Source organism: Thermobia domestica, chromosome 16 (genome assembly GCF_964235325.1).
Source record: "Thermobia domestica chromosome 16, izTheDome1.hap1.1, whole genome shotgun sequence".
In the NCBI taxonomy this organism is placed as follows: domain Eukaryota; kingdom Metazoa; phylum Arthropoda; class Insecta; order Zygentoma; family Lepismatidae; genus Thermobia; species Thermobia domestica.
Window position 1 is genome coordinate 2,146,393 of NC_137469.1, and position 16,925 is coordinate 2,163,317.

Sequence of the window (16,925 nt, forward strand, 5' to 3'; positions counted from 1 at the left end):
TATATTATCTATATATATAAAAGAGAACGTACAAAATTTTGTCCGCTCATCACGCTAATACGGCTGAACCAATTTCTTTCATTTTTGGGGGGTTATTAGGATTTGGACCCTAGATGGTTTTTATCATATCACTTTAATTTTTAATTACCAGTGTCTTGAGATAATTGACCATTCAAGTGTCCATAACGTACAAATCCTTTGTTATTAGTTCATCATAGGTAAAAATAAACGTATTTATATGCAACCCGCATGACCGTGTCACTCGGCGGGTAACATAAATGACAGGCGATATACAGCGGAAATAGCTTGAATCTTCTGTTTAAAATTTTTTAATTGATTTGCTTATTTTTACAGACACTTTTACAATATGCCAGCACCGGGATGACCGCAGCGAAGCGGGGCGGGTTAACATAAATGACAGGCGATATAATGTTAAGATTTACTGCAATCTTCTATGGTTTTTATCATATCACTTGAAAGCGAAAAAGTAAAAATTATCTAAGTAACAAAGTTTATTGCGTTCCGGGGTGACCGCAGCGAAGCGGGGCGGGTTAACATAAATGACAGGCGATATAATGTTAACATTTACTGCAATCTTCTATGGTTTTTATCATATCACTTGAAAGCGAAAAAGTAAAAATTATCTAAGTAACAAAGTTTATTGCGTTCCGGGGTGACCGCAGCGAAGCGGGGTGAACTCTGCTAGTTTCATATAACCAATGTAGCCAACACATAGCAAACACTTATGCTAACAGGTATCGCTAGTTACGCCATCGCTAAGTTATTATATATTAAGTTATTTTTGATATAGTCTCCATATCGGTTAAGGCACTTGTCGCATTGTGGGATGAGTTTGAAGATTCCCTCTTGGTTACGTGTTCAGTCATGTTTCACCTTCTCATCTGAAGCAGAGCAACTGCCTCCTACGTGCTCCTTCAAGTACGGGAAAAGGTGGAAATCGTTTGGGGCGCGTTCCAGGCAGTAGGAAGGGTTGTCAATGATGTCTCAGCGAATCTACTTCACCAACGTGGTTGTCTTCTGGGCACGCGTCATCGTCGACACCATTCTGCCACATTCTGACGAGATATTAACAGTCTCTCCGTAGACCTCTACCAGCTGACGATGAATTTTAGCCGCGGTTACAAGTTTCGCCCAGAGATATCGAATAACTGAACAGACTTCTTCGCGAGAATAGTTTTCCAAAAGAGTCACCACCTGTGTTTACCTGCAACTTGCGCCGTAGGTGGCGGGTGTCTAAAACTCTGCACAGTTGCCAACTCTATGTATTAAAATTACTGCACAGTTGCCAACTCTATGTATTAAAATTACTGCACACTCCTTATTCCTGTATAAAGACGACAGTCTAGAAATATCGGCGTTGTAACCTTAGTTTCCGATCCTTCCTCGTATCATCACCGTTTAGCTTCGGTGCATAACGTGGGACGATAAACAAAAGATATATTTAAAAGATAAACTACCGTTCTAAATAAAATAGAGTTTGTTTGTGTGTCTGTCTGTGTGCGACCTGGGGACCAGACGAGTGGACCTATAGTTACCAAATTTTGGTCACGGGTACCTTGGTCCAGGCTCCAGACCAAGACCAAGACGAAGCGTTTTTTTTTTTTTTTTTAAATTTCAAACCAGGGCTTCTCAAGGGAGGGGAGTTTACTGGGACACGTAAAAGTAGTAGAAAATGACCGATATTAGTGTCAAATCCATAGTTTTCTCGGTCGCTGAGATGAATGGTGATTACCCCGCAGGCGCTGACTTCCAAATACAGCTTCTATCGAGTGGGGTTCGGAGGCGTTTCGAACCAGAGGGTCTCAGAGGACGTTTACCGGGCTATGTAAAAGTAGTAGAAAATGACCGATATTTTTTCTTTCGTTGTTCAGTTTGTTTGCATAGATATTTTATCTGACCCATACGAAGAATGGGTATTTCAGCTACTAGTAAATATAGTTTCTAATCGTGCTCTTAATTAAAAACTCAAATTATTTACATTTAACAGTTTTATTAGTTTGTCTACCAAATAATATGTGGTTCTACAAATATGAATGCTCATATCTAAAATATGGTTATCAAAAAAAACACATAATCGACGGAGTAAACTAAAGTTCTATACAGTTTGCTAATTTAAACCACAAGTTATTTAAGTAAAATGTTGTAATTTTGAAATAACGGAAAGCACTATGCAAATAGGTACTACGAAGGGGTGAGAGTATGGGGACAAGAGATGGCCTGGAATTCCTACTTCTATGTAAATTTGATATACAATTTATATTCAGGCTGAATTTAGACTCTAATTGAAAAAAAAAAACTTAGAGATCACTCCCAATAGAATTTCTGCGGATACGTGCCTGCACGGGAATTGCCATATTTCTCAACCTATATTATTTACATTTAACTCCATAAAATAGTTTTCCAAAAGTGTACATGTATTTGAGAAAAAAGTACTAACATTTGTTTTCAAGAAATGTGCTTCTTAAAATGAAATTGTATGCTGAGAAGTGTATTAATAACAGGTTCGTAGCCACGTTTAAGGTGAACTGTCTTTAGGTGAACTGAATTTATGATATATCTCTAATAAAAATCAAAGATTTTACTTACAAGGTACATTCGCGATGTGTCCCCTCGGGATTCATGTAAAACTGATTTAAATGCAAACTTCTCCATGGCTCAGTGTGTATTCTACTAATTTTAGCGGCCCATATGGCTAATTTGCATATTTATGAGCCTTCATATACCCGAAATTCAATCATACACTACTATAACGCTCGGTCACAAAATTGCTTTTAGTTTCTGTAGATATAACTGAACATGAATGTGGGCATATCCAAAACAAATTGAATAAGCACTGCTTCTCTAACACATGTTATCCACACAGGCCGCCATCTTGGATCCGCCATATTGAATTCAAATTTCGGTTTTTCAAATGGAAATAGGTGCATGTGATACATCAAATTCATATAAAATTTTCCCGGAAATTCATTGGTGTAGTGAGTTTTACTGTAGCTTGTACCATTTGCGAGATATTACATGTTAAATCTCTCTAGGCACTTCGCGAATAGACACTGCAGAATAATATCAGTTACGCTTACGCTTTTGATGTTGACAAATCAAAACAATTTCTAACTGGAAAAGTACTATAGGTATAAACAAACTCTACAACATTGGTGTCATAATCTTACAACATTTCTGTGAGTGATTGTTATTACTTCCATGTTATACTACGAACAAGGAAGTATTGTATTACGAACAAAATGCCTAATGTAAATCTAGATACGACCAGATTTTGGTGAAAATCTACCATATCCTATTTACGTCTGTGTGTATGTACGTTCAGAAAACATTTCGTCAACAATAAATCACGTAAAAGATCATATATACATACGAGGCCCTGCACAACTTTTTAATGGTTAAACTTGTGAAGTGCCTCACATTTAACGCGCAATATCTTGGAAATGGTACAAGCTACCGTAAAACTCACTACACCAATGAATTTCCGCGAAAATTTTGAATGAATTTGATGTATCACATGTACGTATTCCCATTTAAAAAACCGAAATTTGAATCCAATATGGCGGGTCCAAGATGGCTGCTGGTGTGAATAATACGTGTCAGAGAAGCAATCCTGATTTGTTTTGCATATGACACTTGATCCGATTTGTTTTGCATATGCCCACATTCATATTCAGTTACATCTAAAGAAACTAAAAGCAATTTTGTGACCAAGCGTTGTAGTAGTGTATGAATTCCGGATATATGAAGGCCCATAAATATGCAAATTACTCGTATGGACCGCTAGAATTAGTACAATACAGTTTAGGCCGCGGAGAACTTTGCATTTAAATCAATTTTAGACGAATCCCGAGGGGACACTTCGCGATTGTACCTTGTTAGTTAGATTAAATCTAATAAATATTTTCCGTCATAAAAAATGTAATAAATATTTCCCGTCATAGAAATTTTAATATGTTAGGGCCAATCATAAAATTTCACTATACGTCATTGATTACTAATGGCCAATCCTAAAATGCCCTCATATCTCTCTGATTACTGAAGACTAGTCCCATAATGTCCTGATATGCTCGTCACCTTTTAATCAAGGGTTCCCGGTGTGGATAAAGTAAATATTTTGCAGTCTTGTTAACAGCGGGTTTTTTTTTTTTGGTACCATTCAAGTTTAATTTTATAATGTAGCGAAAAATAGCGGAATTTCAGTAAGGGTAGCGGAACGTGGCGGAATTTTGACGGCACAGTAGCGATTTTTCGAGCTGGAGACCTGGCAACATTGCAAAGCTGTTATCGTCGCTGGCGGGCCGCCACGGCAAATAGCTGCAAAACTGCATCGCGGACACTTTAGCCTTAGCGGAATAGCTGCTATCGCCGCTGGCGGGCCACCAGCAGGAAAGAGTTGCTAAACGGCATAAGCGAGCAACGTCCACACTCTGCTTTAATACCGCCTATGTTGGCGGCATGGCAGCTGAAGTAGGAGGCAGTCCGCCATCGATGGTGGCAAATTGTCAATGGGTTTCTTAAGAAAACCTACGAACACTGACACATAGACATAACATACAAGATCATACTCCCCCTTATTTGACTTAACTCCCTGATTAGAAAATTTTTGGTAAACGATCGAATTCCTTTCAAAAAGACCACCGCTCTACACAACATATATTACTTGAAATTTTTGTGTAATAGTAATAAAGGAGATTTCACTGTATAAATATAAGAAGTCTTCTTGTTGAATTCTTTGCAGTCATCTTGACTTCAGTATGTTCTATTTTTATAGGTGATACAAGTAGATCCCAGAACAATGAAGTTACTCTACAGAATCCCGTTCCAAATCGCACAGATTACATCATTAACTTTTGGAGGGCCTAACTTGGATGAACTTTACGTGACAACTGCTAAATACGGACTGTCAAAAGAAGATTTGCTTCAACAACCCGACGCTGGATCTGTATTTCGTATCACCAATCTTGGAGTTAAAGGATACCGTAATGAACCAGCTCGTCTTAATGTGTACAAATTATAGGTTATCAACAAAATTTGTCAACTGATGTTGGTAGAATCCATGAAATGAAGGACCTAAAGATTTGTGTATTGCAGTTTTTTTTTTTTTTTTTTTTTTTTTTTTTTTTTTTTTAATCAGGAACAAGTTGTCAATGTAAGGATTTTTTTCGATAATTATTACTAAATATTTAGAACAAAAATATAGCTGAATCTTTTATTTGTAATAACATTGTTACAGTCTAAGATATGATTTTCAAAACATTTGTGTAATTATAAGCTGTGTTCAAAAACAAACCGAGCTTTCGCTATAACCTCTTTATTGATCATTGTACAATGCTTTAAGCACTGTTCCACTCAAAGGAATCACCTCTACTGGTAATATACACCGTTCTCAGCGTTTCTTCCATATTTGGAAAGCCTTCTGCAACGCACATTCTGGGATAGTACGCAGGTCTTTTGCCGCACAGTCCTGAATCTATTGTACGGTTTGGAAACGACGTTCTTTCAAAGTGATTTTAAATTTGGGAAACAAGAAAATGTCTGCTAGGGCTAGATCCGGAGAATAGGATGGATGGCACAAAACAAGAGTCTGATGTGTTTCCAGATAACTGCGGATGAGGAGCGAAGCGCAAGTACACGCATTGATACGGTGCACCATCGAAGTTTGGTTTTCCGACAATTCAAGCCTTGTCCTGCGCACAACACCCCTCAACCGCACTAAACTGTCCTGGTACAACTGTTTGCTTATCATATGACCACGTAAAACATATTCATAATTGACAATGCGTTTCCAATCAAAAAACACAACCAACATCACTTTGATGTTTGACCGAGTCATGCGTGATTTTTTTTTTTTTTTTTTTTTTTTGGAAGAGGATACTCTGAATGATTGAAAACCAATTGAAATGTCTGTAAATGTTTTGCCAAGTTTGTAGCAAAATTGCAGACACGCACGCACGCACTGTTCTTCAAGCTCTTTCATAGTCACTGTAACATTAATCGGACAAACAGCCTGTGCAAGTGCTCACTTCATCGATTGTAGCACGCCCACTAAACGTCATAGCAAAATGAGGCAAATGGCAATTTGCTGGACCTAAACCTGCCGCTAGATAGGCTTAGTAATCGCACCGCGCTCCCACTGGTAGTTGGCACGCGATTTCAAAAGTTCGGTTTGTTTTTGAACACACCTCGTAAGTTTAAAAGTGAGACTAATGTTAACCATGAGACGAGGCGAGACGAAAAATAAAGCTTTCTCATTGGTCTTGTAAATTTTGTAGAAGTCTCGTCTCGACTCGATACTCGAACATTTCTTTTTTCTCGACTCGTCCAGATTTTCGGAAAGTAAAATTTATAAACTTTTTTTTTCTGAATTTCATCTTGAAGTTATCAGAATTCTACTACGTCACGAAAGGTCCATGAAAGATGTCATATGATGTAATGACTTGTGTATCTTTAAACGTAAATAAATGTTTTCATTATGCTGGTACAATTACTTTACTTATTTATATTCTTTATATGTCATAAATCGTGTAACAGTATAACACTGTTTGAAGCCTAAAACTTCTGTGAATTAGTGTAATGTCTCGTATCTTCTTAAAAATGAGAGGACAATTGTTGAACTTCTTTCTCGATTTAGACATTTTACGTTTTGCCCCGAATTCTCATCTCCTTTTCGAGACAGGGTCTACCGCGGTAGCTCAACGGTAGCCGGTGGGTGTAGCCGAGCGGTCTGACGCGTTAGGCTGATGATCGCGAGGTGAAGCCCATTGGGGGTTCGAGTCCCTCTGTAGTAGCAAGGGTGGAATTTTAACTGTCCTCGATGTTTCTGTGTTCGTGTCCCTGTCGTGTCTAGTAGTCCTGGAAAGTGGTTGCAGTAGAAAATAAGTCAGGAAGTTTTTAAAAAAAACGGTAGAGTGTTCACCTCTAGTGTTTGGGGTCCCTGGTTCGATCCCAGCTAGCGCCAAGTGGACTTTGTGGTGGACAAAAACCGTGTGCGTGGGTTATCTCGGGGGTTTCCCGTTTTCTCCCACTTTCTTCTTTCCACCATTTCTTTTATTTCTCATTATCACTGTCTCCTTTAGCCTAACCGGCATAAGCGTGGGACGTAAAACTAAAATATCTCATTTCATTTTCATTTCGTTTTCGAGACATCACGAGAAATTTCTATTCTCATGGACAAGACTCAGTGAGACCTACAGTTTGAAGTAATGTCTGAACCGGAGTTATTCTGTGATATTTTAAAACCAGGAACCAAACCTGAGACCTCGTGCATTAAATGCATAATGAATGAATTTTTTCATATTTATATGAAAAAACTTCAGATATATATATTTTCATATTCTTTCATATATATATATATATATATATATATATATATATATATATATATATATATATATATATATATATATATATATATATATATATATATAATATGTGTGTGTGTGTGTTTTCACGGTGAATGTTTTCATCTTTGTTGTTCATCATTTTACTCTTTTACGGTGAAAGTGTAAGAATTTACTACTTCAAACAACTAGGATACATTAATACAATTGATTTCCAATATAAGCAAGTAGTAATTTAATCGCTGCATTTAAAATATGTGTGGCTGGTAAATTTAAGTGGAAGCAGAGAAATACACTTTTACAGGTCAAGAAAATAACTTAGAGGTTCATGAATCCACTTAAAAGAGGATCTTTCTATTCTTGTGGCCAGCAGCAAACTTATCACCAACTTCTTCAAGATCTAACGATTTAGCAATTTTCTTCAATATAAAGTAATCCTAAGTTTTTCAACCTATCATCAGTCATTGAATTGTCTATATATCTTTAATCTTTTCAAACATGAGAATGGCCTTTCACATGTAGCACTAGAAACTTATATAGAGATTATATGTAACTTGTTGGTTTCTAGGAATGCGTTTTTGTAGACGCAAAGATGAACGAAATTCACCAAGGAATCAACTTTGGTTTTCTCTCGTCTTCATACAACTTAATTGTGTGTGAGAGGATTTTGAGTTTACATTTAAATATTTCCAGATCACTTTCATAATACTGGACCATATGCTCCACAATGTTGTAATTTAGAAAGTTTTCACCTTTTAGATGTAGATTGGTGATTGATCTAATGATTTTGCTACATGATCCAAAGCGTTTTTCCGTCTCAGTGATTGCTTTATCAATAGTAGGCAGAAAAATGTCTCTTAGTATATTATCTTTAGAAAATTCATTTTCTGCCTCCAATGAAGGAAGAGATTCATCCAAAATGAATTTGTGATATTTCGATCTGGAATGTCTAACTCGTTTCCACAAGGAATTCCTATAGCCTATCTGTTTCCGGCTCTGGAATTTCAGGACCATTTTCTATGCATATCGAAAAATATTCTTGATAAATTTGTTCGAATGTTGTTCGTTGAGAGTCATATTCTCCAGACCACAGCGTTTGACAACGTTTCGACAGCGTTTGAACTAGTGAATCTACAAGAATCAAACCTTCCGACATGTCTGCATCTACTTGAAATAAGGCGAAGCTCAAAGTTACAGCATGGCAGCAGTAATATTAAATTTTACCCGAAAACATTCCATCTCGTATAGATGACATTTATTTCCCGGGTGATGGAAGTAAATAAATATCACAAGTTCCAGATTTGGTTTAATACCGCATAATAATATAAATAGTTGTTTGGTAGATAAACTGTATTAATAATAATAATAAAGTAAAATGTGATGTACGAGGACAAAAGTGCTTACGAGACAAACGTCGCACACAAACAGGAACTGAACTCTAACAGGATAGTGATTTGCCGTTCCACCCCACTTTAAAATATAAGCCTTGTTCTTGAAGCTTAAGTTTCACTCTAAAGTAAACTGCCAATAATTATCATGTATTCTTAATATTTCAGAAAAATGTCAAAATTTCACGCTCTAAAAAATGGTAGCCTAATCAGTGACGAAACTAGACATTTGGTGCCCGGGGCAAATTTTGCGATTAGTACCCGTTTCATCTACATCCACACCAAAAAACACACATATTAGTTTGCTGGCGCCCGGGCAACTGCCCCGGTTCCAGTATCTTGTTTTGATCTGGCCGTAGTTCAATTACTTTTTGTTACTTTTACCCTTGAGCTCTAAAACTGAATAATGAATGTGCCTTTACGTTATTAAAATGATGAAGTGAGCACTCTTTGAATCAAAAAGAGGAACTATGTTTTTCTTTCCCTAATATCAAACAGTGTTAGAACAGACATTTTAATCGGGACTCCTTACAGCAAAAGAAGTATACGTGGTCCTTTTCTTTTTTCATTTGTTTACCTTCACTACTTTTTAGAATTTGACATGAATTCAAATACACAAACCCTTCACACCCACACCGAATGGCCAAAGCTCAGCGGTAGAACATCAGCTTAAGATTCGGAAGATGGTGTGATTGATCCCTCGTGGATAAATATTTCAACTGAGGAGATTACCAAGATTCTTCCTCGGTGGCCCTATTGACTAATTTCCCTTATTTCTATCCTCTGAGTCTCGAATGTTTCAAAGCCTTAAAATAAATTCAAATGTAGTTGAAATAACGCTACTATCCTGTAGTCGATGCTAAATTAATATTGTAAGTTTTGAGATTAGATTTGAAGGAGGGGCATTAATTAGTATATCTTATTGAAAATCCATGTCACCACTGATTTACTGTTCTGCATAATTCCTACAATGTAATTTTCTCAGAAATACTTAATGCTTAATTTTCTCAGAAATGCATATTTTGACACGGAATTAATATAAACCTGTGATAAAAATTTGTATTTACTGACTGAACTTACTGAATGGCATATCTGTAGACCAGTCCCACAAACAGATAACAGGATGATACAACCTGGTCATGGGAGTAACTATACTTTTACACAAAACAGCATTACTGCCGCGACCAAGTTGTATCATCTCGGAATCTTACCTGATAGTTAGTAATCAGGAGATTGTAGCACTGGCTCTGTGATAAATTTCGGAATTTCTCTAGTAGTAGCAGTTTTGGGATTAAGCTACAGTTAAAATAGTTTAAAAGAAAATACTTCTGAAAGATTTATTTATAAAGAATCACTGATTTTTGTTAGCGTCATTTCCCCCAGGCTTTAGTTAATAGAATAGGTCCACACAAGTGTAAAGTTTTACTGCAGTGCATGCTATTTGTAAGGAAGCATCTCTTATTTTAGTATGACTTTCAACATTGAAGTAAATCAGAATGCAGACTGATTTTGCTTTTATTTTATTTTTTTTTATTTTTTTATTTTTTTATTTTATTTTATTTTTATTTTTATTTTTTTTTTGTTCTTTGTCGAAAACAAAGAAGACAACCAGATAAGGGACAGAGGTTAAAAGGAACGTTCAGATGCTGAGGTCAATGCATGCCTCTTACAGATTTAGATAAATTAGATCTTGCTGTACTCCAAACAAAAAGGAGCCTGAAGATTTTTGCTCGTAACGCAGACTATTGCAACATACGATATTCTGCAGTTGGTAACTATGTTGTCGAGATACGTTTCGGTAGTAGTTTAACTTGGGGCCACTATTAATTCACTGTTTGTCGACCTATAGCAGTATCACTCTGTGTGGGGGGGCCGCTAGGGGGGCCAAGATTTTGAGCAAGGGGGCCTGGCCCCCCAGGCCCACCCTTGGCTCCGCCACTGCTGACTTGTTTTTCCCGCGCAACTGCCATTGTCAGCCTCATATCACGTATACGCGGGGGGTTGTGCACGTTATGCTTTTTGTGTGTATGTTAGACATTTGTTAACTTGGATAATCTGATTTCACATTTACTAGAAATGTAAGCTAATAAAAACTCTGTTTTCTTTCTTTCTTTTTCTTTTTTCTTTTTCTTTTCTTTTTCTTTTTTTTAAAGTTGCTATTTCTTTTGGTTGGCAGCTCACAGGATTTAAAAAACGGTACAGTAGCTCATAAGTTTGGTGACCATTGCTCTAAACGTAGAGTATGATTCCACGTTTATCTTTCCTTAACGTTTCTCGATTATACTTGAGTCTAATGGATGATGTGATAAGGGTAAAGAACGATCTGATGGAATGAAGAAAGTGGGAGGAAACGGACGCACAAACTAGGACATTTCATGTTTCACAAGAATGCAAGCGACGATATTTTGTGCGACAAATGGAAAAAGAATGAAATCTTCCAGTATTCAGTGCCACGTTCGTGGCCTGTACGCTAGAAGAAAAGGAGGATCAATAATAGTGAATAGTTGTGAAATAAATTTTTGCTGGAATGAAAATGTAGGAGAAACATATTCCATTCCAACTGTAACTTTTCTTAATCAACATACCACATGTTAAACATTTTAGATATAACTTCACATCTATTCGTTTTTTCATACTGAAAAATAATGCAAAACCACTGTATTAGGTAATAAAATGGAGAGGAGAAAATCGTATGTATTAGAATGAATTTAGCAGAATCCTAAATTCTCCATGTATATGATGACTTTTTGTCCTCTTCGGGTCCCATTGGATCTGTGTAGGCAGTGATGAAAATTTTCCGATTCATTAAAAACACACTCCACTTATTCCTACATCGTTGTTTAGACAAAATTTATTGGTAATAAATAGTGATGTGAGGTGGAAAATTTTCCTTTATATTTCTTCGGAAAATTTTCCGTTCAAAACAAATATCAGTAATCAAGTAACAATTTCTCATTAATCATAAAGTTGATTGAATTCATGTATACAAATGTTAAAAAGTGAAAGATCGTTTAAAGAATCTGAAAATTTTCATGGCTCAGACAATTTTCAGTACTATGTAGGAATAAGTTAAACAATTTGTCATTAATCGAAAAATTGTCTGTGCTGTATGGAAAAATTGAAAAACTTTTTATGAGTATGAAAATTTTCATACTTTTGAAGCAAAAAGTAAAACAACTTTTTTGTGAATCGAAAAATGTTATTGCCCTGTAGAAACGAATGAAAGGAATTTTCATGAATCGGGAATTTTTCATTACGATGTAGAAACAAGTGGTAAAACGTTTCATAAGCTGGACAATTTTGTATATTATCTATTGTGATGTTAGCTGGAAAATTTTCCACTATATTTAACTGCACATTGAGCTATAAAATTGAATTCCTGAAGAGAAAAGTTAGACAGCAACCAATTATAATTTTCCAATTTGTTTTCGGAAGGGAACATACATCGAGTTCGTAGAGAACATATATCCCATTCCATTATTTAAAATGTAACAAGAAAGCGAAAAGAAACCTTTGTGAATTTATCAATTATTTCAAAAACAGAAAATTACACTTTTTTTCACATGTAAGGCTTGCTTATGTAATGAAATAACAACATAAAAGTTCTTTACGAAGATTATTTTTGTAACAGAAAATAAGAAGAAGTGGTTTGTTTTTTGTGTTTAACACTCATAAATTATAATTTCAATATTGTAGTTTTGTATAATCAACATCTTAGAGCAAATATTTGCATTGTAAAACTACCATTATTATGTATAAAAATGTATTAGAAATAACTAATCAATGGAACAAGTACATATATAACAAAAAAGAAATATATTTTTTATTTTGTAAATTATTATGAAATTATTTGTTGCTTTTAGAACGCGGCCCTAATTGCGCAGGCTTTTACGTTTCTTTTATTATTTTGTTGGAAGAACAACTACACAAATCAGCTTCCTTATTAGTTATATTTCACTTTCTCTTCTGAATTAATATGAATATATAAATGTTTATTTCCAGAAAATGGTCAGTATTTGTTTTCATGAGTTACTTAAATTCGAATTTTGGGTAGTCAAAAATTTACAGTAGGCACTTTATATTATTTCTATTTATTTAGAAATGTTGCAGCATGTAAATCTAGAAAAGTAGTAAAGCTATGAGAAAACTTCGTCTTACGCGTATTAAACTGACGAAATATAATTTTGTGAGATCAAAGGTGAATTCTGTGAGAAAAACGCATTGAAGATTTTGAAACATTTTCGCAGAAATGAAGAAATCGTTAGATTTTTACTCCATGAAACTTTTTAGACAATATTTGTTACCAATAAATGTTATGGCTAAGTAACGATGTAGGAATAAGTGTAGTATGTTTTTATGAATCGGCAAATTTTCATCACTAGTAATAAATTAAAATTTTAAGTAATGGAATGGGATATTTGTTCTCTACCAACTCGATGTATGTTCCCTGCACTTTACACACACACACACACACATATACACACACAGAGAGAGAGAGAGAGAGAGAGAGAGAGAGAGAGAGAGAGAGCGAGAGAGAGAAAGTTGAGTTTAGTTGATTTTGCGTTTAACGTCCCTTTCAGCAGCGAGGCTATATGAGACGGGACCTAATTAACGTGGAATCGAAACCACGTGAGCTCCTGCGGGAATCGAACCTAGGTCTCCTATGCCAAAGGCGCGTATGCTAACCACTTAGTCACTAAGGAGCTCGCAGAGACAGAGAGAGGGAGACAGAGAGGCAGAGAGAGAAACACTCACACGGTTAGGCCTTTTTGACGTGATGGCCTTAATACCAGTATACACCTAATACACTTTAATGTTTAATTAGCAGTTTAAGAGAATAACTTCTCAGACTATATATTAATTGCAATTTCCTTATAACCTCCTATATCTGAAATAGATGCTGCTAACTTTGTTAAAAAAAAAAAAAAAATGTGTTGACTTTCATTAGTCTCTTATTTGATTAACTTCTAGTGCTTACGTCTCTTAGTATTAGTTTATTAGCCTATTATGTCTAGCTCTAAAGTTTGTGGTGGACGCTCCCATTCTATTAGCTTAATTAGTCTTGTAACATCTGCTGCTTTGTCTCCGCCGTATCCTAATGCATGCTCCCTTGCACACCTTTTACCACCATAAAAAATAGTTTTTCTTTTTTCTCGGAAATTACGTATCAGAATATATAGGGGAGACCGGGATATTCCCGAACACTTATGCTTTGATTATAAATAACTCTTGTTTTTAGAGATAAAAATAAGATTTCTTGTGTGTAGAAAGCTTGGAGTTTTTCTTGTTTATTAAAGTTCAGAGGAAAGTCAAAAGTAACAGTTTTCAACAAATCCGTAAGATGTTTTAAAAATGTACCTATGTTCAGGATTGCCCCAGTGGTCGGGGTAATCCCGAACATACCGTTTACTTTAAACTTCTTTACGAAAGAAGCGAAATTCATTAAAATACATTCAAATTATACTGTAATTTAGTATTAAAATCTTTATTAAGAATTATAATTACAAATATAACTCAAGTTAATGAGAAACATGACCAGACCACATCATCTTTGAAACTACTACAAATGAAAGCTAATAGATAATAGGCTAAGCAAAATGTACTCTTATGAAACAAATTAAAAAACAACGGTGCATTAAGTAAAATATTCATTAAAATGAAAACTATTTCGAATTATAAAAATCACAGATATACACATTAATGTTTTGCTTCCAAGGAAAGTATTCTTTATTAGTTCAATGTTCAAATGTGGTTAATAGGCTGCAGGGGTGCCCATCCCCCCCAAAGCTGATGGCGCACTCCCCCCAAAATTAATAATCTCTTCTCTCCTCAAAACTCAAGTCCTCTAAAAACAATTGCCCAGTGTAGCAGTAGTTTTTATAGTACTAGTAATTGTTATTTTTGTTGTTGTTTTTATTTCCTGTAGTAGTATTATAGAATGCTTGTAGTAGTAATAGGGGCAGTACCGGTAGTAATTATAAAAATGGCATTACTTTTATTAGTAGTCTTGGTAGTGTACAATACTAAATATGTTCTATAAGGATATTGGAGGGTATAAAAACTTCTACACACTGTGTATGGCACAGGTATTCTTTTTTTACAATTAGTGGTATTATTTTTTTCTTTACAAAATATTGATATAACTCCCTTGTACATGAAAAGTAAGACGCAAGTTACAAGTTATTGAGTTTGATACCAAAAGAAAATGTTATCCCCGAAATTAGCCTACAAAAAGAAGTGATATCCAACAAAAAACATTTCCGTAAACGAGCGAAGTACGAGTGGCCTTAAAAAGAATTGAAATCACAAAAATAGGCGCCAAGTTCTGGTGGACAACAGTTACAAACACTCACTGGCTCACTTCAAATTTAGATTTGAAACTTGGCTGTTGTCTGTATGGTTACCACTAGCTCACAATTATGTCAAATTACTTTATAATTTTCAACAGACAACATAGGCAAGTTTCAAATTAAATTTGAAAGTGATTCCTTGAGTGTTTGTAGCTGTTGTTCACCAGAACTTGGCGCCATCCTTTCATATAGCAAATTGCGCGGTACTTCATTCATAGAGTTTCTAAGCAGGGGGTAGGGGGATTCATTCTCGAGATTAAAAAAAAAAAAAAATCGCATCGTGTTCCAATGTTATTCTGACGACAGCAAAATTACTTATTCGACATTAGAGTAAAATTCTTACCCCATTTTTTTTATTCTCCCCAATTTTTTTCTCGATGGCACAACTTGCGCCATTCATTCCTACTGTGGGCGGCCTTTCTCTCTTAAAACGAACCAACCTTTCATTTCATACGGCTACTTGCGCGGTACTTCATTCATCGAGTATCGAAGCAGGAAGTACGGGGGTTCACCCCGGAAAATTATTGAAAATTAGCTTCTCAAAATCGTGTTTTAATGCTATTCCGACAGTAAAATTGCTAGTTCGAAAGTAGAGTAAAATCCCCCCCCAAAATTTTTCTCAATGGCGCAGCTTGCGCCATACATCCCCCCTGTGGGCGGCCCTGATAGGCTGAACAAAATTGGCTAACTGCTAATGGACGCTACTAGGCTAAATAAATTTGTAAAACACTCTGTGAATCGCACACAGAAAAAATGCAGCCTATGATAAATCTAAAATAGGGTTACTGATTATAGAATAATGAAGTAAGCTACTAATGGCCTAAAATAATATAGCAAACTATTCTAAGTAATAAAGCTAATAAGGCTTATTACCAAGACATGATCTATTTATCAAACCTATTTCATTAACTTATTACTTACTTTTCAATAATAAAAAGAAACTATTTTTAAAAATGTTTGATAATTTATTTCATACCATGGGGTAATCCTGAAGCCTCCGCGGTAATGGCAAACATTCTGTCTGGTATTTCCCCATGAAATGCTATTTTATTGTTCAAGATGAAACTAATTGTTGACTGCATACAGGCTAGTGAGATTACAAAGAATTAATCCATAAATTCAATAGTACGAACGTGTCCTTTTATTAAATTAAATGTAACATGATTTTATGTAACTTCTAACAGATTCACTTGATAAGTTCTAGAACTTCAAAACAAAAACAATGACAGACAATAATTTTGATACTTGACGACTGTTATTAACCTGCATTCAGTCATCAAATGTGATTTCATTGTCAGACGATCTATTGTACGTTGTTATTATGTGTACTTGACATAGTTGAGAAAACTTCCAACCTTGAGACCTTGTCTTTATGCAATGAAAAGTGTTCTCAAGAGAGGCTTCTACAGAAACAAGTTTCTTCCTATGTTGTTCCATAAACACAAGAGTGCGACTGGATCTTTTTTATATAAGAAACGTAAATAAAGAAAACAAAACATACTAATTGGTTCACGATCTCTGTCAACCAATCAGAACTAATGACGTGCCACATCTTCACAAGGATTATCAGGTCACGAACACCTTTTTTATCTTTTTTTTTTAATATATTTTTGCTCTAGATCACGTAGTGTAAAAATGGTTTCTCAAGGTGTGGTACAGGTTTTGTTCAATGCATTGTTGTTCCTCTCGGGATTCCAGGCTGATGGGTAAGTTTAGGTATTTTTGCTTGTTATTTCATTGTGTCGTCAGTGAATAGAGATTAGGAAACGTATTTACGTACATTATATCAATCATTTCCGCATTCTAACACGTCGTACCTGTCAGTT

At 35.4% G+C, this 16,925-nt stretch overlaps 2 protein-coding genes across 3 annotated transcripts in view; both read left to right on the forward strand.

Annotated features, from left to right (window-relative positions):
* LOC145672874 (regucalcin-like) overlaps positions 1 to 5,126 on the forward strand; it is a 47,832-nt gene extending 42,706 nt beyond the window's left edge. For both annotated transcript variants that reach the window (XM_081742053.1, XM_081742052.1), the window contains exon 7: positions 4,793 to 5,126. In XM_081742053.1, coding sequence (XP_081598179.1) covers positions 4,793 to 5,038 — 246 coding nt within the window. In that variant the 3' untranslated portion in view covers positions 5,039 to 5,126. The remainder of the gene's footprint in view (positions 1 to 4,792) is intronic.
* Positions 5,127 to 16,666: 11,540 nt separating this feature from the next.
* LOC145672398 (regucalcin-like) overlaps positions 16,667 to 16,925 on the forward strand; it is a 45,585-nt gene continuing 45,326 nt past the window's right edge. The window contains exon 1 of the mRNA XM_081741552.1: positions 16,667 to 16,805. Within this exon, the coding sequence (XP_081597678.1) occupies positions 16,735 to 16,805 (71 nt within the window). The 5' untranslated portion in view covers positions 16,667 to 16,734. The remainder of the gene's footprint in view (positions 16,806 to 16,925) is intronic.